The sequence below is a fragment of the Salvia miltiorrhiza genome, chromosome 8 (genome assembly GCF_028751815.1).
Source record: "Salvia miltiorrhiza cultivar Shanhuang (shh) chromosome 8, IMPLAD_Smil_shh, whole genome shotgun sequence".
NCBI classification, from domain to species: domain Eukaryota; kingdom Viridiplantae; phylum Streptophyta; class Magnoliopsida; order Lamiales; family Lamiaceae; genus Salvia; species Salvia miltiorrhiza.
This window is the reverse complement of record NC_080394.1, coordinates 4172016-4199818: the sequence shown is the minus strand read 5'-3', so window position 1 is coordinate 4199818 and position 27803 is coordinate 4172016. Positions and strand designations below refer to the sequence as shown.

Sequence of the window (27803 nt, the reverse complement as noted above, 5' to 3'; positions counted from 1 at the left end):
GCTGTCGCACTCCAAACTGCCAAAATCCTTTTGGGGTGAAGCTATGAGGACCGCAGTTGACTTGATCAACCTTTCTCCATCAACTCCTCTGGGTGGTGACATTCCAGATAGAGTTTGGTCCGGGAAAGACGTGTCTTACAAACACTTGAGAGTGTTTGGCTGCAGGGCTTTTGTTCACATTCCAAAAGATGAGAGATCCAAGCTTGATGATAAAACCAAACCATGTATATTCTTGGGATACGCTCATGAAGAGTTTGGTTATAGATTATGGGACCCAGTTAACAGGAAAGTCATCAGAAGCAGGGATGTTGTATTCCTTGAAGATCAAGTTCCTGATGATGCGAAGGAAAAGCCTGAATCTAATTCAGAAGTTCCTGTCAACTTAGATCCAGTTCCTTCACCGACACTCCAGAATTACGGGGGAGATACCCAACCGGAGCATGGTGATCCAGTTGATGATGAAGCAGGTGACGATCAGACTCCACCTGTACAAGATAATGTCCCTCCAGTCAGAAGGTCTACCAGAGAAAGACAACCTTCTACCAGATATAGCCCACATGAGTATGTAATGCTCACTGATGGAGGAGAACCACAGAGTTTTGTAGAAGCCATGGCGCATGACCAAAAGGAGAAGTGGTTAGAAGCCATGAAGGAGGAGATGAACTCCTTAGTTGAAAATCACACCTATGACTTAGTGAAGTTGCCAGCCGGCAAGAGATCGCTGAAAAACAAGTGGGTCTACAGATTAAAGGCTGAGGAGAATAGCTCACAACCAAGGTACAAGGCGAGACTGGTTGTGAAGGGTTTCAGTCAGAAAAAGGGTGTTGATTTTGAAGAGATTTTCTCACCAGTGGTGAAGATGTCTTCAATCAGAGTGGTGCTCGCGATTGCTGCCAGTTTGGACCTGGAGATCGAGCAACTTGATGTGAAGACTGCATTTCTGCATGGAGATTTAGACAAAGAAATCTACATGGACCAGCCTGAAGGTTTCAAAGTCAAAGGAAAAGAGAACCTTGTATGCAGGTTGAAGAAGAGCTTGTACGGCCTGAAACAAGCTCCCAGACTTTGGTACATGAAGTTTGAGTCCTTCATGTCAACCCATGGCTACAACAAGACCACCTCAGATCACTGTGTTTTCTTCAAGAAGTTCGCAGGAGGTGATTTTATCATATTGTCTGTCTACGTTGACGATATGTTAATTGTAGGCCATGATGCCAGCAAGATTGATAAGCTGAAGAAAGAGCTGAGCAAGTCTTTTGCGATGAAAGACTTAGGCGCAGCTAAGCAGATCCTTGGAATGAAGATCTTCAGGGACAGGAAGAGCAAGAAGCTCTGGTTATCTCAAGAACAATATATTGAGAAAGTTCTTGAAAGATTTAGAATGAGCAAGTCGAAGCCAGTCGCCACTCCACTTGCGGGTCACATGAAGCTAAGCTCAGCACAATGCCCGACAAGTGAGACAGAAAAGGAAGAACTGCAAAAGATTCCATATGCTTCTGCGGTGGGGAGTCTAATGTATGCTATGATATGCACTAGACCTGACGTCGCTCATGCAGTTGGTGTGGTAAGTCGATTTCTCTTAAACCCAGGAAAAGAGCATTGGACAGCAGTGAAATGGATATTTCGGTACTTGAGAGGTACTTCTAAACTTTGTCTGAAGTTTGGTGATAACCATATTCTACTTGAAGGATATGTGGATGCAGACATGGCTGGTGACATAGATTCCAGGAAATCCACATCTGGATACCTGATGAGACTTGCAAGGGGAGCTATCTCGTGGCAATCGAAACTTCAAAAATGCGTGGCATTATCCACAACGGAAGCTGAGTACATTGCTGTGACGGAAGCTTGCAAAGAGGTGTTGTGGTTGAAGAAGTTTCTACAAGAGTTGGGCTTGAAGCAAGAGAAGTATGTGCTTTACTGCGACAGTCAAAGCGCAATTCACTTGAGTAAGAATTCGAGTTTTCACTCAAGAACGAAACATATTGATGTGAGATATCACTGGATTCGAGATGTACTTGAAAGAAAACTAATGCAGCTCGAGAAGATCCACACCGATGAGAATGGTGCAGATATGTTTACCAAGTCCTTACCCCGAGATAAGTTTGAGATCTGCAAACGTGAAGCAGGTCTAGTTGAATCTCCACATGACGTGGAGGGGGAGAATTGTTGAGCTTTCCACATCATGTGGACCCCACTTTTGACATTGAGGATCAACTTTTGACATTTGCAGTGGATGGTTCAACAATTAGCTGCAGCCCACCAAATTGGAAGAAGAATTTGCAGCTTATTTTCAACATACGATAGCCCAAATCTCCTATAAATTGCGGAGCTCTGCAGAAGGTGAAAGGTGCAGAAGAGAAAAGAAAAGTGAGGCAAAACAAGAGAGAGTTTGGTGAGTGCATTTTGAGAGAAGAAAATTGTGAGGAAAAATCATAGGATTTTTTCTCTCTCTTAAAATAGTAGCTCAGTCCTCTTGTGTTTTCCAAGTTATTAAACTTGAGATTTGTGTTTCCCCTATTTTGTGTAGGGAGAATTTTGTAAGCCTACTATATACATAGTGGATGATTTCTAGACTACGGTCTCGTGGTTTTTCCCAATTTGGGTTTTCCACGTAAAAATTCTTGTCTCATATTTTCTTATATTTTGCACCAAATATTTTTCTTGGTTTGGATCCCATTTTGTAATCCAGCAAGAGGGAAAAGAATTATCCTGGTTCCGCTGTGCAAGTGTCATTTATTTTGAACACTCGTGAATATTTATTCACCACTTTTCCCAACAAGAAGTTCTTCTCATTGATGAGCTCCATCACTTGTAGAGCTGCGTTTGGGAAGGTGTGCAAGGATAAAGATTCATTGCTCAAGTTAGTGGAAGAAGCCGTTGAAATGGGCACCACCTCTTCAGTTGGGGGACTAAGCTGAGATTGATGAGGATGCGTCGCCAGCTTCATGTGATTCTTGATGCCATCATCGACGACCACGAAACAAATCGGAAGGATTCTGGGAGAGGTAATGGAGCTTTTGGTAACGAAGATTTGATAGATGTTTTGCTCAGGATTAAGGAAAGCGGAGAGATGCAGTTCCCTATCGACTATGGCAACATCAAAGGTATATCATTATAGTAAGTCAGATATATATCATTATACTCTCTTCGTACCATGAGAAAGTTTCATATTTTTCATTTTCATACGTCGCATAAGAAAGTAACATATTTTCATTTTGGAACATGGCTTCACTTTCTATTTTTAATCATAACCACTCATTTCTGCATAACTCCACAATCAATTTAACCACAACCATTCATTTTCACTCAACACATTATCTATCAACTTTTTCTTAAACACATGTGGCATCTGATAGAGTTAATTGTTAAAATATGACCGTAATTTTTAGAGCTTTTCAAAAAGAGGATTATATGTTACGGAATTTGAAAATGAGGACTATAGCTTTCATTTTTCGATATCTGCCATTTGGGAGTGGGAAGAGAATGTGTCCAGGAATGGCATTTGTGTGGGCTAGTGTTGGGCTCCCTTTAGCTCATCTTCTTAATCACTTCAACTGGAAACTCCCTCACGGTGTTGGAGGGTGCTATAGCTCCCCCTAGCTCCTCCGCCAGTGGTCGTGATTGTGTGTGTATTAAAATAAGCAGTGAAGCCAATAATTCATCTTTGGTCACGAACCTTGGACATTAGTACTGGATTGAGAATTGTATTATGTGATTCAAATTTAGGTAATTAACGAAGAAGATCAGAAAAAGCTGGTGATGTTGAATCAAGATGGATAGCATATAGTTGTCAAAATATTGCACATTAAGTGATTTTAGATATCTATGGAATTGCAAAGGAATTTAGTTTTGGTTGTATAGATTACTGTTTGGTATGTTTTTTGCTCTTGAGCTTCTGCGCTTCACGACGATGTAGATGTCAAATGCTGATTGTGAATACTCTCTCTGTCCCGCAAAGCTTGAGCAGTATTCCCTTTCGGGTTGTCCAGCGAATCTTGAGCACTTTCCTTATATGACAAAAGTTTTTCCATTTATTCACTTTTTCATTTACCACACTTAACACACAAAATACTAATTCTTTAAAACTCGTGCCAAAAAAAAATTGCTCAAATTTCGTGGGACGGAAGGAATACTATGTTTGATTGTGCACGTACATAGCCAATGAGAAGATGTGACGAATTATGTATGTCAATTGTTTCAGATTATCTGAGAGCGTAATCCTTCTTCTTAAGATATATACTTTGTTTTTGAGTGATTCTTATTCAGTATAGAGTCATTTTCCTGCTAGAAAAGCTTTTTAATACTCTCACGTTCCCCCATATTTATGAATATTTTTCTATTTTGGTATGTTCTCCAAATTTATGCACATTTTATTTTTGGACGCTACTTTACATATAATTTGGATAATTTTACCCTTGTATCTTAGAGTACTTATTTTTACCCACATTTTTTATTTAACAATACCCATGAATACTTTAAATAACTTTTTACTATTAAAATTAAGTACCTTATGCATATTTATGGGAATGGAGGAAATACATGATATCTCAACAGAGATGGTCATGTATGTCGATCAATTCATGATCATGACCCGTTGTCTGTCTACAAAAACTTGACCCTTTCTATTTTTAGTAAGTTTATCTCATACAAACATCTAATTTTATTCTTAAATATGATTACTTCTTATTTACTAATATTGTCATTCTAGACCCACCGCACAATCAAATTAAACAATTTAAAATTACTATAAAGATGAGATTCTTAATCTGCTCACAATACACTCAACGAAATTTTTGAAACTCGTGCTGTTATAAAATAAATCAAGAATTGATGGATGAATGGAGTAAGTAATATTTAATTAAAATTAAAAGCGTGAGTTAAAATTTGATGTCTAGAATAGATATTTCTTTTGGTGTAATGTCTAGAATATATATTTAATAATTGATTTAAAGGGAATTGTTTTTTTTTTTTTTTGATCGACAAAGTCATGTTAGATGTTAGTAATTAGTTCTCCATCCACTCCAATCCAAGAACCACCTTATCTCTCCATATCTCTCCATTCACCAAAATCCACCTTATATCTCCAATCTCCAATTTGCTCCCAAGAGGGATCGAACCCGGGTCACTTCACTTAAGTGGGGACCCGGTGGCCAGTGGGCTAAGCCCCTGGTTATTTAAAGGGAATTGTAAGTAATTAAATTGTTGTTTTGGCCTACAATCATACGGCCGGCATTTGGTTTCGTCATTTTTATTTAATTGTCCGCATTTGAAAAGCGAGAAAACAGCATAATTCATGTAAAAAGACTGAAATGTGACAACCACGTCTTACAAGGCATTTTTGGCCAACCTGTAGACCTTCTAGAAGGTCTAAATAAATAAGTCTGCGTATAATTATATATCTTACCATAAATATAATCCTTAACAGAATCTTCCAAATTATATAGTATCTTACTATATGCGAGCACACACACACTCATAAGGCTAGCTGTAAAATTGATTGCAATCGAGTATTGATTAGGTTGCGAACTCATCATTCTCTAACACTAGAACGTCCATTTGTGCGATGCACGACGAACATCGAAATTAACGATATATTTAAATAAATATAAAATATATTTTAAAAATAAAATAAAATAATTCACGTCAATTATTCAATAAAATCTTGAATTTAAAAATTATATTAACAACTTTGTATAAAGTGTAATAAAAATTATTCAATAACAAAAATTAGCATTTACACATTATTATTATAGAGTTACACGTCATACTAAATATTTTCATATACAAACATAAATAAAAAGTTATAAAATTTTAATGAAAAGAGAGAAAATAAAATATTTTAAATGTTTCATAACTTAATCATTTTAAATTTATTTTTGATGTTTTTATAGAATAGTAATTTAAGATGCATATTGAAAAAAAATCATGAATTAAATTTGACAATATTTACAAAAGAATTAAATTATGAAAAACTAAAAGAAAAAAAGAATGAAAAAATTGATGGAAGAAGAGAGAGAAAAAGAGAGGGAAAAACTCCTCTTTTATATATTATATAGATTACATATCTTTGAGAGAAAAACAATTGTAAAATAAAGTTTTTTGGTACAAATACTTCCTCAACTAATATATAATAATGTTACAAAAGATGTTCTTGTAGCATTTTTGGAGTTCTGATTTAGGTTTTTGTAGATAGTAAAATGTAAAAGTAAAGTCTCCAAAAATCTATACTATATTAAAAAGGTAAGATTTCAATTTAAAATTGAGTGATAATTTTGTAGTTGTAATAAAATTGAAGATTTATTTGTAAATTATATTTTTATGCAAATATTTATTTAAAATATAAAAGTTATATTTATTTAAACTCTCATTTCTCATCTTTTTTTGGAATAAATCTATTTTTCAATTCTTTTTATTTTTAACTTATTTTTTTGCCTTTTCATAATATCAATTTTTATTATTGTGAATTCTTCTTTGTTTTTTTCAATATTCAGCAAAAATATACAGTTATAATTAATTTTTTTGTTATATTTATAAATATTGATAATTGAGTTGATATCAATTTTATATAAATATAAAAACATTTCCCATGTATTGCAGAGGGTACAAATACTAGTTTATACTATGATTGAGTATATCCACTGATTAAATTGAAATCATTAATTAACTAAACACCTGAAATATTATCCCAGGAAAAAACAAAAACAAAAGAACAAAAAAAAAAAAAAAACTCCATTTGTTATACCCTTTTAAAGGTCATTTTCAAAGGTGTTCAGTGCTATTAATTACAAAAATATAAGATTGGTTACAATTGGGACTATTATTTGGATTTTTAAATCCATAATCCACGTCAACACTAATTTTTAAAATGGCAGTGGTTTTAATAGATTAATTAAAATATACAACGAAATGCATTATTAGATAAATATCGTAGTTTAAAATACATCATATTTTGTATCGGCTTAATAACTTCCAAACAAATTAATACTCATCTTTTCTCTTCCATTAGTATTCTTTTAAATTTGAAGCTGAATATAATAACGCAATCAATTGTTTGTAAAATAAACTACCACGAGACCCATCTAATTTCCTTTACAAAACTCAGCCCATGTGACTACCACAAAATCTGGGAATATGATCGTTTAAATATATCATTATAGATTTGTAATAATATAATTTAGTATTTTGTTATTGAAATATAATTAGTTAATTAGTTATTAGTGACTCATTTGACCCTAAATACGCTTTTAAGCATACTCTTACATGATTTTGAACGTTTTGATGTTATTTAAAAAATATACTAGCAAAGTAGTTCGTTCCAGGAAAGCGGTGACTTGGCACGCTTTTCCAATACACTAAAATATTACTACTATTTATCAGATTTAAAAATATCTAATTCTAAAGCACCAACACGTTTTAAACGAGAGACCAATTAGTTGTAAGTATTTTACTCATTATTTGACATTTTGTGGATTTAAGCGAATCTTAAAATAACTTTAAAAGTTCCCCTCACATCTGTAAAAAAGCAAACTAAATTATTATTCTGTCTATATAGAACGCAGTTGATGACTACTATTATCGTCATTAAGAAGATTAATAATTCTCTTCCAAAAAAATAAGATCAATAATTCATAAAGTTGTTAACAATATGTCGATCCAATAATATTATTTATTTGATTCAATTGATAAAAAATGGACAAAGAATGACTAATAACATTGCACCTAAAAAGAAATATACCCTATGTTGCAAATATATATATATATATATAGAGAGAGAAATGTTATGCTACATATCTTATGTGAGCACCAATCATGTTTAGCCCTCGTTAGTGTTATTTTTTTTGTTTTATATATTTATTTTTATTCTAATATTTCGTAAATTTTTATTGAGATCATTAATTTTATAAATTACATAAAAATCAAAGTTTAATTTGTTCATATTCCCTTTAACTTCAAATAATTAATAAAAAGGACAAATCGGACTTTGATTTTTATATAATTTATAAAATCAATGATATATATCAATTACAATTCATAAAGTATTAGAATAAAAATAAATGTATAAAACAAAAAAATAACACTAGCGAGGGTTAAACGTTATTGGTGCTCACATAAAGTGCTCATACAAGGTATGTAGAGCAATATATATATATACAAGGTTTCTAGTTTTAAGATGAAGAACTGAAATCGTAACATTCAACTAAAAAAACATGGTGAAGTTCAAAAAAAATAAAAATAAAACACACATTAAATGAAGTAGGAGGAGGTACTTTAGAGTATCTTATTGAATTAAATGTTTCATATTAACATGCTCCGATTAATTATAAAAAGAATTGAACAGCGAAGTTTAGTGTTTTCGAATGGAGGAAAATAAATTTTGTAGACCCCAATTACTTTTATAACATGTGTATGTGTTGAAGAAATACTGAAATGCATAAGATATTATATTTATTTTTTAAGTTTAAAAGGTAGACCCTTTCAAATTTTAAAGAACTCTATCAAGCCCAAAATGAAGATAAACTCCAACTTAAACGAATAAAAGTAGACTGACCTGATTAAAAGGAAAAACACATATACCTAAATGTGCATTTATCATGTTACATCTTACTATATGGAGTAATTAATATATATGCAAAAACATATCATTGCATGCATAGTTATGTATTATTTAAAAAAATTGTTGTTAATTACAACACTCGATGCATTTCTTGAAGAAAAACATCTACATGATAAAAAAAGAAACAAATAAGATGTGTTTAAGTTCATTTCGGTCCACTATAAAAATTGTCGATTTACATTTGAAATTCAATGCCTTGAGCCTAGTGTTTAAGATTTTTAAAATAATATTATTTGAAATAAATATTAACTGACATAATAAAATCGTTAGTGGTATAAAATATTGAAATAATTTACTAAAGAAACAGACGGAACGACAGATGGCGAGGCGCTTCTAAACAAAACGGCCAACGTGGGAATCTTCACGATGCGTTTTACAACAATACGACGACGTGAGAGAAGAAGTTCCCATGAGCTGGTAACCACCACGTCAAACTCCACGTTCCAATCCGAGATCGCCACGTCATCATGGATCAAATCGGAAGCAATTTTACTCCCGAGCTTACAGTGGCTGCGTAACACCCGAACGACTTCATCTTTAACATTCAGATGCTTGACCAGTGTGCATCTCTAATTGTACCTAGTTTTCCAAATTTGACCAGACTCGAGCGCGTGGGCACACGCGCGGGCCCCCACGCAACATGCATGTGTATATAAATATATGTTCAAATCGTCTCTCACTCTGCATTTTTCTATTTCTCAATCTTCTTCGCCAAATTCAGTGAGAGAGAAACTGCAACTCTGCAAAGCATCTACGCAGACAGAGTGAATATAAACTTTTGATTCTTCTTTTTGTAAATTCCTCGACATTTTGAGCTACGCACGAGCAGAAGAGAGTTAAGGTGGCCGAGAGAAGTGGTTAATGGCGGCGGCGTTGGGGAGGGATGAGCTCGGGGCCTCGTCGAGCAGCCGGCGGAGCTGGCGGTCGCAGAGCATAAAGGAGGTGTGGCAGGGGCCGCCGGACGTGTTCACGAGGAACAGCACGCGGCGGCAGGACGTGGACGACGAGGCGGAGCTGAGATGGGCGGCGATAGAGCGGCTGCCGACGTACGACCGGCTGAGGAAGGGGATGCTGCAGCAGGTGCTCAGCAACGGCAGGGTGGTGCAGGCCGAGGTCGACGTCACCAACCTCGATGCGCAGGATAAGAAGCAGTTGCTCGACAGCATTCTCAGGGTTGTTGAGGATGACAATGAGAAGTTTCTCCAGAGCCTCAGGAACAGGACTGATAGGTCTCTCTCTCTCTCTCTCTCTCTCTCTCTCTCTCTTGCTTTGCATATATTCAATTGATTTTTTATGATGGATGATTCTAACAGGGTGGGGATTGAGATTCCGAAGATCGAAGTGAAATTCCAGAATCTAAGTATTGAGGGAGATGCATTTGTCGGAACAAGAGCGCTTCCAACTCTGCTCAACTCAACGCTCAATTCATTAGAGGTGTGCTTTATTTCTTCTAATCTCCCAATTTCTTGGATTCTGATTTGTTCAAGCACTTTGACTTTTTTTGCTTCTTCTCTCTGAACTCAACTAATAATGCATCTCTGAGATCCAACACCAAAATATTTAATTTGATGAAAGATCAAAAGAACTCAGCAGTTTAATGTAGGAATTAAACACTAGTTTTTAATTATCCAATTTTGTGTTGGTTCTGAGTTTGGAATAATGATGTAATAGGCAGCAATTGGGCTGATTGGGATGTCTCCATCAAAGAAAAGGGTTGTTCAGATACTTCAAGATGTTAGTGGTGTTGTAAGACCATCAAGGTATGCTTACATATCAAGCAGATTTTCTTTTCTTTTCTTTTCCCCTATAATAGAATTGACATCTTTCTTCATACCTTGATCCAATTTCGAACGCTAGCTGAAATTGCCCTTTTTTTGCAATGCATTTCATGTAATTTTTCTAAATGAAGCAATACAATTGTTTTCAGGATGGCACTGCTTCTCGGGCCACCGAGTTCCGGGAAAACAACATTGCTAAAAGCTCTAGCTGGGAAGCCTGATGATGATATGAGGGTATGCTGCTGCACCCTTTCTACTGCTTCTTTCAGTTTTTAGTATAAACTGCACATTTTCTATTTGCTATGCAAATACTCTTATTTCTTTAGTCTATCTATTTGTTTTGTGTTGGTTTTAGATATTCAAAATAGATCCTCTAAAGCTTATATTGCATTCTTGAACAGGTGACCGGGAAAGTCACCTACTGCGGCCACGAGTTCCATGAATTTGTTCCCCAGAGAACTTGTGCTTACATCAGTCAGAATGATCTCCACTATGGTGAGATGACGGTTCGTGAGACACTTGATTTCTCAGGCAGATGCTTGGGGGTTGGGACGAGGTATGATCTGCTCACTGAGTTGTCAAGAAGAGAGAGAGAAGCCGGCATCAAACCTGATCCTGAGATCGATGCATTCATGAAAGCCACTGCCGTGGTTGGCCAGGAGACGAGCTTGATCACAGATTACGCCCTCAAGGTTCCTTTGCATTTGCGTTACACCTTAAATTTTGATCTGCAAAGGAAAAGCCTAACATGAATGTGGATTTTTCAGATTCTGGGATTGGATATCTGCGCAGATATTATGGTCGGAGATGATATGAGAAGGGGCATTTCTGGTGGACAAAAGAAGCGTGTCACTACTGGTAAGCAAGCCCAAGTTGAGTTCAATCTTCTGTAGTAACAACTGTTGAAACATTGTATCATCATAATGCATAGAGAAAGAGAAGCTAAAGATTGTAATTGTATTTCTTATATCTTCTGCTGATACACTTCCCCCATTTATAGTGTTGGAAGGGAGATCATATTTAATATTTGCTTCTACAACATCATGAGGATTCCTACAACATCATGAGGATTCCTACACCATCATGAGGATCCCTATAATTAAGGGATCCTTGATTATCTTTTGACTAACTTTATCTTTTGACTAACTTTATTTGTCTGCTGACTTTTTATTCTCAACACTCCCCCTCAAGTTGAGTGACGGGATTTCCGATACTCAACTTGGAAAGAACTTCTGAAAAACTTTTGAAGTCTACAGCTTTGGTTAGGATATCAGCGAGCTGATCTTCGGACCTCACAAACGGGAGCTCCACAATCTTTTCCTCAATCTTTTCCTTGATGAAGTGCCTATCCACTTCGACATGTTTTGTTCTGTCGTGTTGAACAGGATTTTCTGATATGCTGATGGCAGCTTTGTTGTCGCAGTACAATTTGCACGTCTTCGTTGGGTGAAGGCCTAATTCCATCAACAATCTTCTTAGCCAAAGGACTTCAGTTAACCCACTCTTGATCCCTCTGAATTCTGATTCTGCACTTGAGAGAGCAACTACCTTTTGTTTCTTGCTTCTCCATGAGACAAGATTTCCTCCCACAGATGCAAAGTATCCAGCTGTTGACTTTCTGTCATTCGGGTTTCCTGCCCAGTCAGCATCGGTGTAAGCTTGTATCTCAAGGTGTCCAGCCTTTTTGAACAGCACTCCATAGTCAAAAGTCTTCTTCAAATATCTCACAATTCTGAGCGCAGCTTCCATGTGGTCAGCCTGTGGTTGGTGCATGAATTGACTAACAACACCAACAGCATAAGCAATGTCAGGTCGAGTATGGGAAAGGTAGATTAGTTTCCCTACCAGACGCTGATATTGTCCTCGATCGGCTAACTGAGCTCCTTCCACAATTTGTAGCCCATGATTTACGATAATAGGAGTTTCTGCTGGCTTGCAATCTAGCATCCCAGTTTCAGCTAGGAGATCTAGAGTATACTTCTTCTGGTTGATGAAGATCCCCTTCTTTGATCTGAGAACTTCAATTCCGAGGAAGTATTTTAGTTTTCCTAAGTCCTTCATTTCGAACTCTTTGAACAAGCTTTCTTTCAACTTTTGAATCTCCTCTGTGTCATCCCCTGTTATAATCATATCATCAACATAAATGACCAAACAAGAGATCAGATCACCTCGTTTCTTTAAGAATAAAGTGTGATCTGAGTTGCTTTGCTGGTACCCAAACTTCTTCATGGCTGCGGTGAATCTTCCAAACCAAGCTCTGGGAGACTGCTTGAGCCCATATAAGGTTTTCTTCAACTTGCAGACTTCACCCTCTCCAAAATCTCCTGAAAAACCTTGAGGCACCTCCATGTAGACTTCTCTCTCTTCTTCAAGCTCTCCATGAAGGAAAGCATTTGTAACATCGAACTGATGAAGATCCCAGTCCTTATTAGCAGCAATTGAGAGGAGCACTCTGACAGTGTTCATCTTTGCAACAGGTGAGAAGGTCTCCTCGTAGTCGATCCCATACATCTGTGTGTATCCTTTTGCGACCAATCGAGCCTTGTAACGCTCAATAGATCCATCCGGTTTCCTTTTGATTGTGAAGACCCATTTGCATCCTACCGTTTTCTTCCCCTTTGGTAGTCTACACTTCTCCCATGTATGGTTTCGATTCAGTGCACTTATTTCTTTCTTCATGGCATCTCTCCAATGTGGAATCTTTAAGGCCTGTTCCGCATTCTTTGGGATCTCTTCGTCATACAAAGCTACTTCATAGGCAGCTGCAGTTTTGGATAGGTTCCCTTTGGCGATACCCCCAATAGAATACCGAGAGTTCTTCCCAAACTTTTCTGGTGAATAACGTTTAGGAGGAATTCCTCGAGTACTTCTAGGGGGTAACACATATCTCCCCTTGTCTGCACCCATTGTATGCTCCTCCTGTACTTCCTGTTCTTCTTCTTCAACCACTTGAGAAACAGGATCAGTAGAACCCGAAATCATAGTAATAGGTTCAGAATCTCTTACCTCAGATATCAGTGGTGAAGAAGATATTTGGGGCGGCGGTGGATTGGATTGCTCAGATGTGGATGAAGTAAGCTCGGTGGCTAGGTTAACCTTTTCTGTTGGATCTGCTTCCGGGACTGGCATTGGTAACCAACTTAACAAGTCGATCTCACTCTCACTCTCCCCCTGACTGGTAAGGTGGTTATCGTAAAAATACTCAGTTTCAAGGAAATCACAGTTCATGGTGGTGATGATTTGACGGGTTTTTGAATTGTAACACCTATATCCTTTTTGATTAACTCCATATCCTACAAACACACACTTGACTGCACAAGGAGAGAATTTGGTGCGTTCATGTTTAGGAATGTGAACGAAAACAGAGCACCCAAAGACCCGTGGTTGAAGTGTAAGGGCAAGAGGTATGGAGGCCAGAGTAGACAATTTCTGTAATGGTGTTTGAAGTTTCAGAGTCCTAGTAGGGAGACGGTTAATAAGGTAAGCCGAGGTTGCTACGGCCTCGGGCCAAAATGAGGAGGGAACATGAGACTCAATCATCATAGAACGAGTCATTTCAAGTAAAATTCGGTTTTTTCTTTCGGCAACTCCGTTTTGTTCAGGAGTGTGGGGGCAAGTAGTTTGATGAATAATCCCTTTTGTTTGACAAAATATTTTCATGGAATTATTAACAAATTCCCCTCCATTATCAGTTCTAAGGGTTTGGATGTTTTTCTGAAACTGAGTTTGAACCATAGTATGGAAATGAGTAAATTTTTCAAAAACTTCAGATTTGTGTTTTAAAAAATATACCCATGTCATCCTAGTGCAATCATCAATAAATAACAGAAAATATTTAAAACCTTGTCCCCCTACCACGGGTGAAGGACCCCAAACATCAGAATGAACAAGAGAAAATATGGAGTTTACTTGTGTGTCATTAGGCTTAAAAGATTTTCGGTGGCTTTTAGCTAAAACACAAGTTTCACAAGATAAATTCTCACCATTTTTTATTAATTTAGGAAATAAAAGCTTAAGATACCCCATGGATGGATGCCCTAACCGACGGTGCCAAAGCCAGGCTTCCCGGTCAGCAATTCCGTGAGCCAGCATCACCTTGCCTTGTTGAGCTATCTCATCCACATAGTACAATCCATCCCGCTCAGTGCCACGCCCAATAATCTCCCCCGTCCTGATATCCTGAAGTAAACAGAAGTGAGGATGCATTATCATGGTACAATTGAGTTCTTTAGTAACATGACTAATTGACAACAACTTATGAGATAGGGACGGAACATATAGACAATTGGATAATCGCAAGGTTGGGGAGATTTCTATAGTTCCGGCCCCTTCTACTTGAGTTAAGTCACCATTAGCAGTTTGTACATGAGTTCTAAAGGATTTTGATGACTCAAGTATATCTGATTTGTCAAAAGTCATAGTGTCTGTAGCCCCACAATCAAAAATCCAATTTGTTTTTCTACTGACTTGTTTATTTGACACTTGACATGCAGTGGAGATTATTTTCGAATTTTCAGATAGTTTTGGGTCAAAATTTGAGTTGGGCATAACTATTGGGCTGTTTTGAATATCATGGGGTTCATTTTGGGATTTCCATAAACTTGAGGGACTAGACTCAAAAGAATGGGGTTTCTTTTGTAATTTACTGAAAATAGGGGACTGAATTTGAGATAATGGAAAAGTGGGAGGGTTTGATGAATAATCATCAAACCCTATACCTAAATCATGCGCCTCTTTTTCCTTTTGACCAATTCCACACGCCTCTTTCTCCCTTTGACCGATTCTCTCCACCTCTTTCTCTCCCTTGGTTCCACCTTCACCATTTTTCTCGGTTGTTCGGCCATTAACGCCGGCGGAGAAGCCGGCAGTGGTCGAACTGTTGCGTCCTCGGCCATCTACACCGACAGAGGCGCCGGCTGACGCCGAGCTGTTGTGTCCTCGGCCATCTCGGCCGTCTACGCCGGCAGCCGCGCTTCTCGCCTTCGTTCTGTCGTTTTTCCGGCCGTCAACGTCAGTTGCCGAGCCGGTAGTCGGGTAGCCGGTTGAGTTTTCTCCTCTTCCTCTCTCGAATATCGGCGGCCACTGCAGCGGCATGTAGGAGAGCTCCTCGGCGGGCTTCTCGCCGTCGCTGTTGGAGGCCAAGCTGTCGTAGCTGTTACTGCGGGAGAAGGCCGACGACACCCTGATTGGCTTGGGCAGGTAGACCTTGATCTTAGGCGGCGGGGTAGGCTCGTCGGCGGCGCTCTCGTCCTTTAACGGCGAGGGAGGGGTGGGCTTCTGCTTGGACTTCTTCTTCTTGGGCTTGGCGGCGAGGTTGGGGAGGTCTTTGTGAGGGGCGTTGGGCTTGCCGCTGCCGCTGGTTTTGGAAGCTCTCTTCATTTTTGGAATGGCGATCGAAACTGTCGCCGGTGAGTTACTCCACAAACTGATTTGAATTGGCTAAGAATGTTTTGGTTTTGGATTATGAACGATGATGATTCGTTTCTGAGTACCTATGGTTAAACCTGCTCTGATACCATGTTGAAACATTGTATCATCATAATGCATAGAGAAAGAGAAGCTAAAGATTGTAATTGTATTTCTTATATCTTCTGATGATACACTTCCCCCATTTATAGTGTTGGAAGGGAGATCATATTTAATATTTGCTTCTACAACATCATGAGGATTCCTACAACATCATGAGGATTCCTACACCATCATGAGGATCCCTATAATTAAGGGATCCTTGATTATCTTTTGACTAACTTTATCTTTTGACTAACTTTATTTGTCTGCTGACTTTTTATTCTCAACAACAACTGCATTTTGTTTACTGCTTCGACAAATTCCAATGCCGTTTGTGGTAAATGCAGGGGAAATGTTGGTAGGGCCAGCAAAAGCATTCTTCATGGATGAGATATCGACTGGACTGGATAGTTCCACCACGTTCCAGATCATAAAATTCATGAGACAGATGGTTCACATCATGGATGTAACCATGGTGATCTCTCTCTTGCAGCCTGCTCCTGAGACGTTCGATCTTTTTGATGATGTGATCCTCATCTCGGATGGCCAGATAGTCTACCAGGGGCCACGGGAGAATGTTCTCGAATTCTTTGAGTTCATGGGATTCAAATGTCCAGAGAGGAAGGGAGTTGCAGACTTTCTGCAAGAAGTCACTTCTAAAAACGATCAAGAACAGTACTGGTGCAGAAAGGATCAGCCTTACCATTATGTATCCGTACCCGAGTTTGTAGAGGGCTATAATTCTTTCCACATTGGGCAACAGCTTGCTGCAGAGCTTCGTGTCCCATATGATAAGACGCGTATGCATCCTGCAGCGTTGGTGAAGGAGAAATACGGTATCTCCAACTGGGAGCTTTTCAGGGCCTGCTTCTCAAGAGAATGGCTCCTGATGAAGCGCAGCTCGTTTGTGTACATCTTCAAGACTACACAAATCACTATCATGGCATTCATTGCCATGACAGTTTTCTTGAGAACTGAGATGAAGTCTGGTAAACTCGAAGATGCTGCCAAGTTTTGGGGTGCATTGTTCTTCAGTCTCATCAATATCATGTTCAACGGGATGCAAGAGCTCGCCATGACTGTTTTCAGGCTTCCTGTGTTCTACAAACAGAGGGACTCTTTGTTCTATCCTGCTTGGGCTTTTGCTTTGCCATTTTGGGCGCTACGGATTCCTATCTCTGTGGTCGAGTCTGGACTGTGGGTCGTCCTTACATACTACACCATCGGCTTTGCACCTTCTGCAGCTAGGTAAGACATAAAATCACATGATTTGGAGACTATGCAAGTACAAATATGTGATGTGGTGTTGGCTAATGCTAGATATGTTTCGCGATCACAGGTTTTTCAAACAACTCTTGGCGTTTATCGGGGTGCACCAAATGGCTCTCTCTTTGTTCCGTTTCATTGCAGCAGCTGGAAGAACCATGGTTACTGCCAATGTTCTTGGAAGCTTCACTTTGCTGCTGGTTTTCGTGCTGGGAGGCTTCGTCGTTTCAAGAGGTCCGCAACAAATTATATTGTTTAATGAAGTCATCCCTCATGTAAAGCTAGCTGTAAGCTATTCAATCTAGAAAAATGCTATCACTAACTCGATCTTCTTTTGAATTTCTCAGATGATATCAAAGATTGGATGATATGGGGATACTACATCTCTCCTATGATGTATGGACAGAATGCTATTGCCATTAATGAGTTCCTTTCTGAGAGATGGAGTTCAGTAAGTTCTCAAGAACAGTTGCATAATATTCGATAGAAATTTGATTTTTCAAAGCTACATCACAAAAACTAACATTGGTGTAACCATAAATTTTGATTCATTTCAGCCTACCAATGGCACTGAAAACACAGTTGGAAAGACCCTTCTGAGGGACAGAGGTTTATTTACCACCGAGTCGTGGTACTGGATATGCATCATAGCTCTTTTCACATTCTCTTTTCTATTCAACATTCTCTTCATCTTCGCCTTGACATACTTGAAACGTAAGCAATTTTTAGTCCATTTAGTTCGTGTATCAAATCTCATCCTTGTAGTAACTTGTGAGGGAGGCTGCCTATTAACACTGTTTGGTGCTCTTTCTCAGCTATGGTTGACAATAAGACCATCATATCAGATGACAACGACAAGAGTGGGAAAAAGCGTCAACATACTAATCTTGAAGGTATGCAGCTTGTTTTACAAAAGAGATTGTACGAGTAATATATAAATCATGGATCATTAACTGTCAGCTAAAAAGGTGTGATTTCAGGTGTGCAAATGGCCATTAGAAACACCAGCACAGGCGCCAGTGAACCGCGAAGAGGGATGGTTTTGCCATTTCAGCCCCTCTCTCTTACATTCAATCACGTGAACTACTATGTCGACATGCCAGCTGTACGTTTGTCTTCCTCGGAATATATACTATAAGAGTGTGTCGATTGCTGACTTGTGAGACTATTGCATTTCAGGAAATGAAAACTCAGGGGGTTGAAGAAGACAGGCTTCAGTTGCTGCGAGATGTTAGTGGTGCTTTCAGGCCTGGTGTGCTAACAGCGTTGGTAGGCGTCAGTGGAGCAGGAAAGACGACGTTGATGGATGTGTTGGCCGGTAGAAAGACCGGAGGCTACATTGAAGGAACCATAAACATCTCTGGCTACGCAAAGAACCAAGAAACATTTGCTCGAGTCAGTGGATACTGTGAGCAGAACGACATCCATTCGCCTTATGTTACCGTGTACGAATCGCTCCTCTACTCTGCCTGGCTGCGTCTCTCTGCAGACGTGAAGAAAGAAACACGAAAGGTAACCTGCAAAGCACACATACATGTCGTAGTTGGCAGAAACACGAGCATTGTTGTCTGATAGTAGAAGCTCTGCTTTCTCTGTTTCAGATGTTTGTGGAGGAGGTGATGGACTTGGTGGAGCTTAACCCTTTGAGGAATGCACTCGTCGGACTTCCCGGAGTGAATGGCCTTTCGACTGAGCGGAGGAAGAGGCTGACTATTGCTGTCGAGTTGGTTGCCAATCCCTCCATAATATTCATGGACGAGCCCACATCAGGGCTCGATGCACGAGCTGCTGCCATTGTCATGCGCACAGTGAGGAACACGGTGGATACGGGACGAACAGTTGTTTGCACCATCCATCAACCTAGCATAGATATCTTCGAAGCTTTTGATGAGGTAAGAAGATCTTCCTACTCTGTATCTTGGCAATAATTTCTGCAGAGATCGGTGTGTAGTTAGTTACAATGGTTGTTCTTGCAGCTACTACTGATGAAGAGAGGAGGGCAAGTTATCTATGCTGGACCTCTCGGCCGTCAGTCTCACAAACTTGTTGAATATTTTGAGGTGCATTTTCTGCTTCTCTTAGGCTAATATAACACTATTAAATCCTCAAAAATATTTAGTATTTGTAGGCTGATGTATTGATATATGTGGGACAATGTAGGCTGTGCCTGATGTTCCAAAGATTAAAGATGGCTACAATCCAGCTACTTGGATGTTGGAGGTCAGCTCCCCTGCTGCTGAAGCTCAACTTGGTGTTGATTTTGCAGAGATCTACGCCAACTCTAGCCTTTATCAGTAAGTGATGAATGAGACGACGCTCTTCACATTGCTCGTAATATATTTGCTTTCAGGCGGCTAACAAGTGAATTTGTGAATCTTGTTGTTGAAAATTCATCAGGAGGAACCAGGAACTGATCAAGGAGCTAAGCACACCAGCACCGGGGTCGAAAGAGCTCTACTTCCCCACACAGTATTCGCGGTCATTCTTAACTCAGTGCAATGCTTGCTTCTGGAAGCAAAACCAGTCATACTGGAGGAACTCAGAGTTCAACGCCATTCGTTTCTTCACAACGACCATCATTGGTGTCATGTTTGGTGTTATCTTCTGGGATAAAGGGGGTCAAATGTAAGCCAGCCACCCAAATTAATTCTTTGATCTCAATAGTGTTTTAGGTAGTTTTTGGAGTATTTCTAAACCAACAACACAATTTTGGTGAATTCTTTGCAACAGAAATAGACAGCAAGACTTGCTCAATCTGCTCGGAGCTACTTATGCTGCTGTGCTTTTCCTCGGAGCCACGAATGCTTCTGCTGTTCAATCTGTGGTCGCGATTGAGAGGACTGTGTTCTACCGCGAAAGAGCTGCAGGAATGTATTCAGAGCTGCCCTATGCATTTGCACAGGTAACAGAGAAGAAAACAAACACTCTCTGCTTAGTAAAAACTTATGTTGATGTCTGTCTGTGTTGGCGTGCAGGTCGCGATAGAGACAGTCTACATCGCGATTCAGACATTAGGTTACTCTCTGATACTATACGCCATGATCGGATTCCCATGGTCTGTAGAGAAATTCTTCTATTTCTACTACTTCATATTCATGTGCTTCACCTACTTCTCAATGTATGGAATGATGGTTGTTGCACTGACTCCGGGCTTCCAAGTTGCTGCCATTGTCTCCTCCTTCTTCCTCAGCTTCTGGAACTTGTTCTCCGGCTTCCTCGTCCCACGCCCGGTATGCATAATATCTTCAAAACATTCCAAATATATTTACTTGGATATTTTTCACTCAATATTCTAAAATGTGTTGTTTCAATGCCAGCTTATCCCAATCTGGTGGAGGTGGTACTACTGGGCTTCTCCAGTTGCCTGGACTATCTACGGCATTTTCGCTTCTCTGGTAGGCGATCTGACAAACGAGATCGAGCTCCCCGGATCCCTTACAAAAGTAAGGGTGAATGATTTCCTTAAAGATAACTTGGGCTATGATCATGATTTCCTTATCCCTGTTGTGATTGCCCATGTTGGCTGGGTTCTCCTCTTCTTCTTCGTCTTCGCCTACGGCATCAAGTACCTCAACTTCCAAAGGAGATGATGAGGTTTTCTTCCATTGGAAGCATTTTCACAATTTATAGATTTTAATTTAAACATCCATTAGGCTGCAGTGTGCATATGTTAGGCTGTGTAGGAAGCCATTTTTCTTGTGTTGTATAGCTTTGCTATTCTTTTCCTTTGGTGTTACTTCTGTATTTGTTTTTTGTATCACATGGAATCAATTCTTTTTGAGTGATTTATCCAAGTTTTGGTTTTGATTTAGTTTTGCTGCATTCTTGTCATAAATGATGAAATTCAAGTAAGCTTGCAGTAAATGATTTCACATAAATAATTGCCTCTAAAAATAGGAAGCTTTAGGCTGTGTCCATGATTATGAAGCATGTGATTGATGCATAAATGTGGACAATGTTTTTTACATTCCAAAAGAAATGAAAATAGTTTCCTACTAATAATTATGACTCATGAGCTCTGTTGTGTTTTGTACGATGGATATTTTTATTATTAACGTATCTCACATACGATGCACGGTGATTATTACGTTTACACTCGCGCAATATACATGGAACACTTTGTATAGTTCTTAATTTAATTTAATGAATTTGTAAATTTATAATTTACAAACGGTACAATTTCCATTTAATTTCTTGAATTTGCTTTGATTCGATGGCTTTTGACTGCTTCTTGAATGCTTCAAATTAAAATTAGTTCAGACAAAAAAATAGTACGGAAAAAGCAGGAGAAAAAAAAAAGAATCGTTTCCTTAAAAACTTTATGATGGAAATCTAGACAATCTGCCTCGTACAATTGCTTTCAAATTTGTTACTAACATTCAGAATAAATGTGGGCCTAAATAATGATGAAAAATTAAATAAAACAACGATTTGGCAATAAGAAATAACAATAATATCTACTTTACGCAAGACAAGTTCTCAATTGGCACATTATTAATACAACCTCACAACCAAATATTTTATGCACAATCTTAAAAGTAGCAACACACATATTCGTCTATTCAAAATTATGGTTCTTTCAACTGTTCTACCTTGAAAACAAACCCATTAAAAATCGAAAAAATTGGTCGGAAAGAGTAGCAAATCTTTTCTTTTAGTTGATATGTGTGGATTTTCTGCTAAAAATCAACATGAGAAAAACACACAATTTCAGACAACAGAAACAAAGAAAAAGTTGGAAAAGTTGAAGTTTGTAACACAAGCCTCAGCATGAAATGTAATAATTAACGGATAAAGAGAGAATTTCTCTCCTACTTTGTCTTGGCACCTAAGTCTTTCAATTTATTTCCATTTTGATGTTTAAGTGGGTAAACTCTTATTGTCTATTTAGACAAGCAGACTTTAAACCCAAGTCAAAAAGAACTTACCCCTATGAACTCCAACATTAATTAATGTCCATCATCTCTTAAGAATAAAAATTTGGGATCAATTCTTACAAGCCTTCAATCTCGACCTTCGTGCGCACCGCCAGCCGCCGTTCAGAGCTCAGCCGCCGTCCCAGATCTGTTCCATCATCGTCCCAGATACCAGGCTGAGTTTTTCAGTGAGAGACGAGAGAGAGAGTCTCGCCGGAGAAGAGAAGGGTCTGCCAGCGCACACAATTACGGCGCTCTTCTCCCCTGTTCTTCTGCTGAACCGTCCAAGGAAAAAAGTTCGCCGTCTTTCATTCTCCGTTCCGGCAGTTGGGGTTCGCCGTTTCCTTGGGCAGTCGGCCTTCTACCTAAAGCTAAGTCTAACTCTATCAATTCCTGTCGAAAATTCTAGTTGATAAGGATTGGGGAAGTTCTTATAACTTGCTATTCTAGAGTGCATGAGTGTGAGGCATATACATCCTTCTGTTGTAAAGCATCCCATGGCTATTTGAGGTAGATGAACTGTGATTATGCTAAATATGGATGCGAACTGAATTGAGTGCTCGAGATAGCAAATTACCTCGATTGTGTTCAACTGATTGGTTGTTGTTGGAGTTGAGTGAAGGGTGATGACAGATTGTTGGTAAATGATAATGGCAGAATAGTTCCAATTTAAGAGATGGGAGATGAGGTATGGAGAGAGGTGAGGAGACGAGGGGTGGTGAGGACCGGAGAAGATGGGATGGTGAAGAAGCAGTTAAACCAAAAGACTCAAAGGTTTTCGAAACATTGGAAAGAAAGAGACGAGAATGAAGCAAAAAGAGTTACATTCTTTTTCAACAACATTCCAGAAGAATGTAGCTTCGATTTTTTGAGGAGAAAGTTCGGTTCCGTGCGAGAACCGACAGACATCTTTTGTCCAAGAAAGAGAGACAAAAAAGGGAAACCTTTCGGTTTTGTTCGCTTCGAAGATGTGGAAGATAGGGACGGTTTGCTAGTGCAGTTGAATAAGTTGTGGATTGGGAGCTATAAAATTAGGGTGTTCAAACCGAGATTCGAGAGAGAAGTGAAGGTCCAACGAAGTAAAGGGAAGGGAATAGAATCTGACGCAGGTAGAAAGCCAGAAAAGCCAAAGCTCGTGCATGCCGCAAAAAGGATGATGGGGGTTTCTTTTAAGGAGGTACTCACTGGATCCAAAGAAGGAGAGTCAGGACTTTCAGATTTGCTTCAGTTTAAAACTTCGGATGAGGAAACACGATGGCTAGATGGAGCTTTCACGGGTTTCATCAAAGATGAGTTCTTGTGGGAAGAGATTAATGAGGAAATCAATAGTGAAAGTGCTGGCAAACTGAAAGTGACGACGATGGGAGGAAATTTGGTGTTGATTCGTAGTGTCTGCGACGCGCCAACAGAAAAAGTTTTAACGGAGATGGATGAATAGAGTGAGTTCTGGTTTCAATGGAAGAGGAAATGGAACGTTGTGGATGTGTTTCAACAACGAGTTGTGTGGACGAGGTGGGCCGGGATTCCACTACATGCATGGAATCCTCGTTTCTTTGAGTTGGCAACTGCAAAGTTCGGTCGGGTGTTGAAGATGCATGAGAAGACGAAAGAAAAAGAAAAATTGGATGTTGCTTTGATTCAAATATCCACGGGCCTTAGATCCATTGATCAAGTGACGGAGTGTTGTATTAATGGAGCAAGGTTCACGTTCCGCATTGAGGAAATTCACGAGAATCCTTTCACTTCCATGATCGGAGAGTCGGAGCTCGAGGATTCGGGGTCGGATTCGGGATGGACGAGCGGGGAGGACTCCATGGATCCGACATCTGCAACCTTCGGAGATCGGAACGAGAGCGGTGAAAGGGATGGTGATGTTTCGGTTCTCCAAGAAATCATCGTTTCGTCTCCTTTGATCCAAACCGTTGAAGACACGTTTGTTGAGGAAACTAATTATGAGGGGGCGGTGAAGGGAGGATCGAAAATGCTTTTGAATTTGGTTGAGGTCGAAGGTGAGACTCAGCCATTCGTTAAGGATGGGCAGATGGACTGCCACGCTTTTCAAAGTCCAAATCAGATTTTGGAGGAACAGAATTGGACCGACTTTCAGAATGTACAGGAAAAAAGTCCAACTGGTGGCTTTACTGGTGATTCTCTTGATGGGCCAGGAAGAAGCGTTTATGAGGGAGGTCATACTTTAATGTCGACCCAAGCGCAAGGAGAGAATAGAAGCGCTATTCCGAAAAGGGAAGAATCCGATTCAGTCGTGTACAGTGATTGTCAAGGTGCCAAAAATGTGGTGGAGGACAAGGCGTGGAATGAGGAAGGGCAAAGGATCGAAGTCAACGAGCTTCAGATATTAAGCTCTGAGGAAGAAAGTCGTTCAAAGCAAAGCAAAAGGTATTCAAAGCAAAGCAAAAGGTTTGATGAACAAAATTCAAAAGGAAAAAAAGGGAGAGAAAAGAAAAAGAATAGAGCCAGGGAGAAAGAGAAATGGGAACACTTCATTTCAGATTTAGAGCCAATTGATGGAAGGGGGGAGGAAGTGGCAGAGCAGGAAAGAGAGGGGGAGAACGAAGAAGGGCAGGAGACGACAGTTGGGGAGCAAATTTCAGGTCAGCAGATCTGGGATTTTGAAAAGAAGATCGGGCTTTCAAGTCAAATTCCAGACGAAGATGTTGCTCGACAGATTGAGGCGCAAGGTAATTTTCTTTCTTGCGTAAATGCTAGGAGTATTTTGAGGAATGTTTAATGAATTTGTTATCTTATAACATTCGGGGCTTGGGGAGTGTTGCGAAGCAGAGAGATGTTACTGATTTGGTGAAAGGGCAGAAGATCGATTTTTGTTGCTTGCAGGAGACAAAGATGGAGGTGTTCAGGGATTTGTTCTGTAAATCTTGGTGGGGGTCTAATTATACAGACAGAGCGATTAGGAATTCGGAGGGAAGGGCAGGAGGAATTGTATGCTTGTGGAATAGGGAGGTTTTCGAAGCTTCTAGTACGTGGGATTTACCGGGGGCGGTGGTGGTGAATGGTAGGTACAAGGAGGGTGATATTTTATGTTGCATCATCAACGTGTACGCACCAGTAGGCACAGGGGATAAGCGGATCTTGTGGGATGTCTTAAGCTCAATTGTGGAACAAAATACGGATAGGAGTGTCTGTATCTTGGGCGACTTTAACTCAGTTAGGAGGAGGGATGAACGTGTGGGCAGTGGGGAGACGTTTGGCGCGGCTGATGCAAGAAGTTTTGAAGAATTTATCCAGGAGAACGATTTGGAGGAAATTAAAACTCAAGGCCGGAAGTTTACTTGGCACAAACCAAATGGAAAGTGCAAGAGTAAGATTGATCGCTTCCTCGTTAATGAGAATTGGCTGGCTGCTTGGGAACGGACGTCGGCACGAGGACTTCAACGTTCAATTTCGGATCACTGTCCGATTATTCTCACTACAAGATCGGAGGATTGGGGACCAAGACCTTTTCGGTTCCTCAATGCATGGGTGAATCATTCGGAGTTCGAGGAGATGGTCAAGCAGGTTTGGACAGGGACTAAGGTGGGGGGATGGAGCTTTTTTGAGGTTAAGGAGAAACTGAAGAAACTCAAAGAGGCCTTGAAGGTGTGGAATCGGACATCGTTCGGTGAGATTGATCACAAAATTAAAGAACTTCAGAAGGAACTTCAAGAGAAGGATAAGGTGGACGAACAGAGAGGTCTTGAAGAATCAGAGGTGATTAGGAGAAATGAGATTCAAGCCCTGCTCTCCCTTCAACTGAAGAATAAACAGATGATGCTGCAACAGAAAGCCAAAATCAAATGGCTCAAAGAGGGAGACACTAATTCGGGTTTTTTCCATAGGGCAATTCGTGGGAGACGTGTTAAAAACGAGATTGGCGGAATGCTCTTTGATAACTCGTGGATATCTAAACCGGAAGAGGTTAAAGCAAGAGTGAGAAATCATTTTGAAGCTTTTTTCAAAAGGAAAGAACGACTGATGCCCGATTTCCCCCTAGACTTCATGAGGAGGAAAATTTCAAATGACGAGAGGCAGTGGTTGATCAGGGATTTTGATCTGGACGAGATTAAAGAAGCAGTTTGGAGCTGTAGTGGAGACAAGAGTCCGGGACCCGATGGATTTAACTTCACATTCTGGAGAGCGGCGTGGCACGTGGTTAAAGAGGACTTACTCCAGGTTTTGAAGGAATTTCATGAAAGCGGCAAAATACCGAAAGGTGGTAACGCCTCTTTTATTGTTTTGATTCCGAAGAAAGAAGGGGCTGGGTCGCTCGATGATTTTCGCCCAATTTCTCTGATCACTAGCTTGTTCAAAATTGTGGCTAAAATCCTGGCTGAGAGATTGAAGAGGGTTATGGGGTCGATCATTTCCGATAATCAAAGTGCTTTTGTCAAGGGTCGCTTCATCCTAGATGGGGTGGTTATCCTGAATGAAGCTATTTTTGAGGCAAAAAAGAAGAGAGTGGGCCGTATTTTCTTCAAGATTGACTTCGCAAAAGCATACGACTCTGTGCAATGGGATTTCTTGGATATGCTTCTCGATCGACTTAACTTTGACGGAGTTTGGAGGAAGTGGATTAAAGGGTGTCTGGAATCTGGAATGGCAAGTGTATTGGTGAACGGGTCATCGACGGGAGAATTCAAAATGGAGAGAGGTTTGAGACAGGGTGACCCGTTGTCACCTTTCCTGTTCCTTATCGTGGCGGAAGGCCTTAACGAGTTCATTGAAAGAGCAACGGAGAGGCAGTTCCTGGTCCCGGCGAAGATTGGCAAGGATAAAGTGCCCATTTCACATCTACAGTACGCGGACGATACTATCTTCTTGTTGGAGGCAGATGACAGGAATATGGAGAGCGTAAAAAAACTCCTGATTCTCTTTCAGTTCGCCTCGGGTTTAGCTGTAAATTTCGACAAAAGTTGTCTTCTGACAGTGGGAGTGGATGAGGCAGTTGAGAGGAGATGGGCATCGCTCCTCATGTGCAAGATCGGTTCCTTTCCGTGCAACTACTTGGGTACTAAAGTGGGGGGGCGCAGCAATGGTGTTGGAGATTGGAAGTTTTTGATTGAAAAAGTTTCAAACAAAGTGGCAAGCTGGAAGAAGAGACACCTTTCGTTGGCAGGGCGAATTACTCTAGTCAAGTCGGTGTTGCAATCCATTCCGGTATATCAATTATCCCTCGCTTTCATACCTAAAGCGGTGATTAAGGAACTTAATTCACTGTTCTCCAAATTTTTGTGGGGAGGAGGCACACAGACGGGGGGTATCACTTGGTTCAAGTGGAATGCCTTGTGCCTAAACAAGGATTCAGGAGGTCTGGGGTTTCGTAATATCGATTGGTTTAATCAGGTCCTGTTAAGTAAGTGGCTCTGGAGATTTTTAGGGGAGGGGAAAGCTCTGTGGGTAAGGGTGATCAAATCGATTTATGGGGGGCTAGTGTGGGGGAAAGGGGGTGAATGTTCGGTGGCGGGAAGAGGTGGACAGAAAGGGTGGTGGCAGAAAATTGTGGATAAGGAAGGAGGAAGGAGAGATCTGTGGTTCATCAATAATTTGAGGCGAAGAATTGGGGATGGGCTTGATACCAGCTTTTGGGAGGATGTGTGGGCGGTTGACAAACCCCTTAAGTTTGTGTTTCCGAGATTGTATAATTTGAGCCTGAACAAGAAAAGGCTGGTTGGTGAAAGCGGATTTTGGGAGGGAGGGTCGTGG

At 40.0% G+C, this 27803-nt stretch overlaps 2 protein-coding genes across 2 annotated transcripts; one reads left to right on the top strand and one right to left on the bottom strand.

Moving 5' to 3' along the window:
- The first annotated feature begins 9287 nt into the window (after positions 1 to 9287).
- LOC131000161 (pleiotropic drug resistance protein 2-like) lies at positions 9288 to 20980 on the top strand. Its single transcript, XM_057925941.1, has 20 exons — positions 9288 to 9846; positions 9931 to 10051; positions 10289 to 10377; positions 10545 to 10629; positions 10797 to 11087; positions 11163 to 11253; positions 16251 to 17151; positions 17243 to 17403; positions 17517 to 17620; positions 17727 to 17883; positions 17985 to 18062; positions 18150 to 18274; positions 18349 to 18681; positions 18771 to 19061; positions 19146 to 19229; positions 19330 to 19463; positions 19567 to 19794; positions 19900 to 20071; positions 20145 to 20399; positions 20487 to 20980. Exons 1-20 carry the CDS (start codon positions 9479 to 9481, stop codon positions 20757 to 20759), a joined length of 4341 nt encoding a protein of 1446 aa, XP_057781924.1. The 5' UTR covers positions 9288 to 9478; the 3' UTR covers positions 20760 to 20980.
- LOC131000162 (uncharacterized) lies at positions 14457 to 15974 on the bottom strand. Its single transcript, XM_057925942.1, has 2 exons — positions 15114 to 15974; positions 14457 to 14574 (listed from the first exon to the last, which is right to left on the bottom strand). Exons 1-2 carry the CDS (start codon positions 15772 to 15774, stop codon positions 14537 to 14539), a joined length of 699 nt encoding a protein of 232 aa, XP_057781925.1. The 5' UTR covers positions 15775 to 15974; the 3' UTR covers positions 14457 to 14536.
- Positions 20981 to 27803: the final 6823 nt, after the last annotated feature.

Excerpts from the sequence above, each read along its gene's own strand:
- LOC131000161 (XM_057925941.1), top strand. The coding sequence starts at position 9,479 with ATGGCGGCGGCGTTGGGGAGGGATGAGCTCGGGGCCTCGTCGAGCAGC. Across the intron at positions 10,630-10,796 it reads AGCCTGATGATGATATGAGG|GTGACCGGGAAAGTCACCTA; the intron begins GTATGCTGCTGC and ends ATTCTTGAACAG. Across the intron at positions 19,230-19,329 it reads AACTTGTTGAATATTTTGAG|GCTGTGCCTGATGTTCCAAA; the intron begins GTGCATTTTCTG and ends GGGACAATGTAG.
- LOC131000162 (XM_057925942.1), bottom strand. The coding sequence starts at position 15,774 with ATGAAGAGAGCTTCCAAAACCAGCGGCAGCGGCAAGCCCAACGCCCCT. Across the intron at positions 14,575-15,113 it reads AAAAGAGGCGCATGATTTAG|GATATCAGGACGGGGGAGAT; the intron begins GTATAGGGTTTG and ends TGTTTACTTCAG.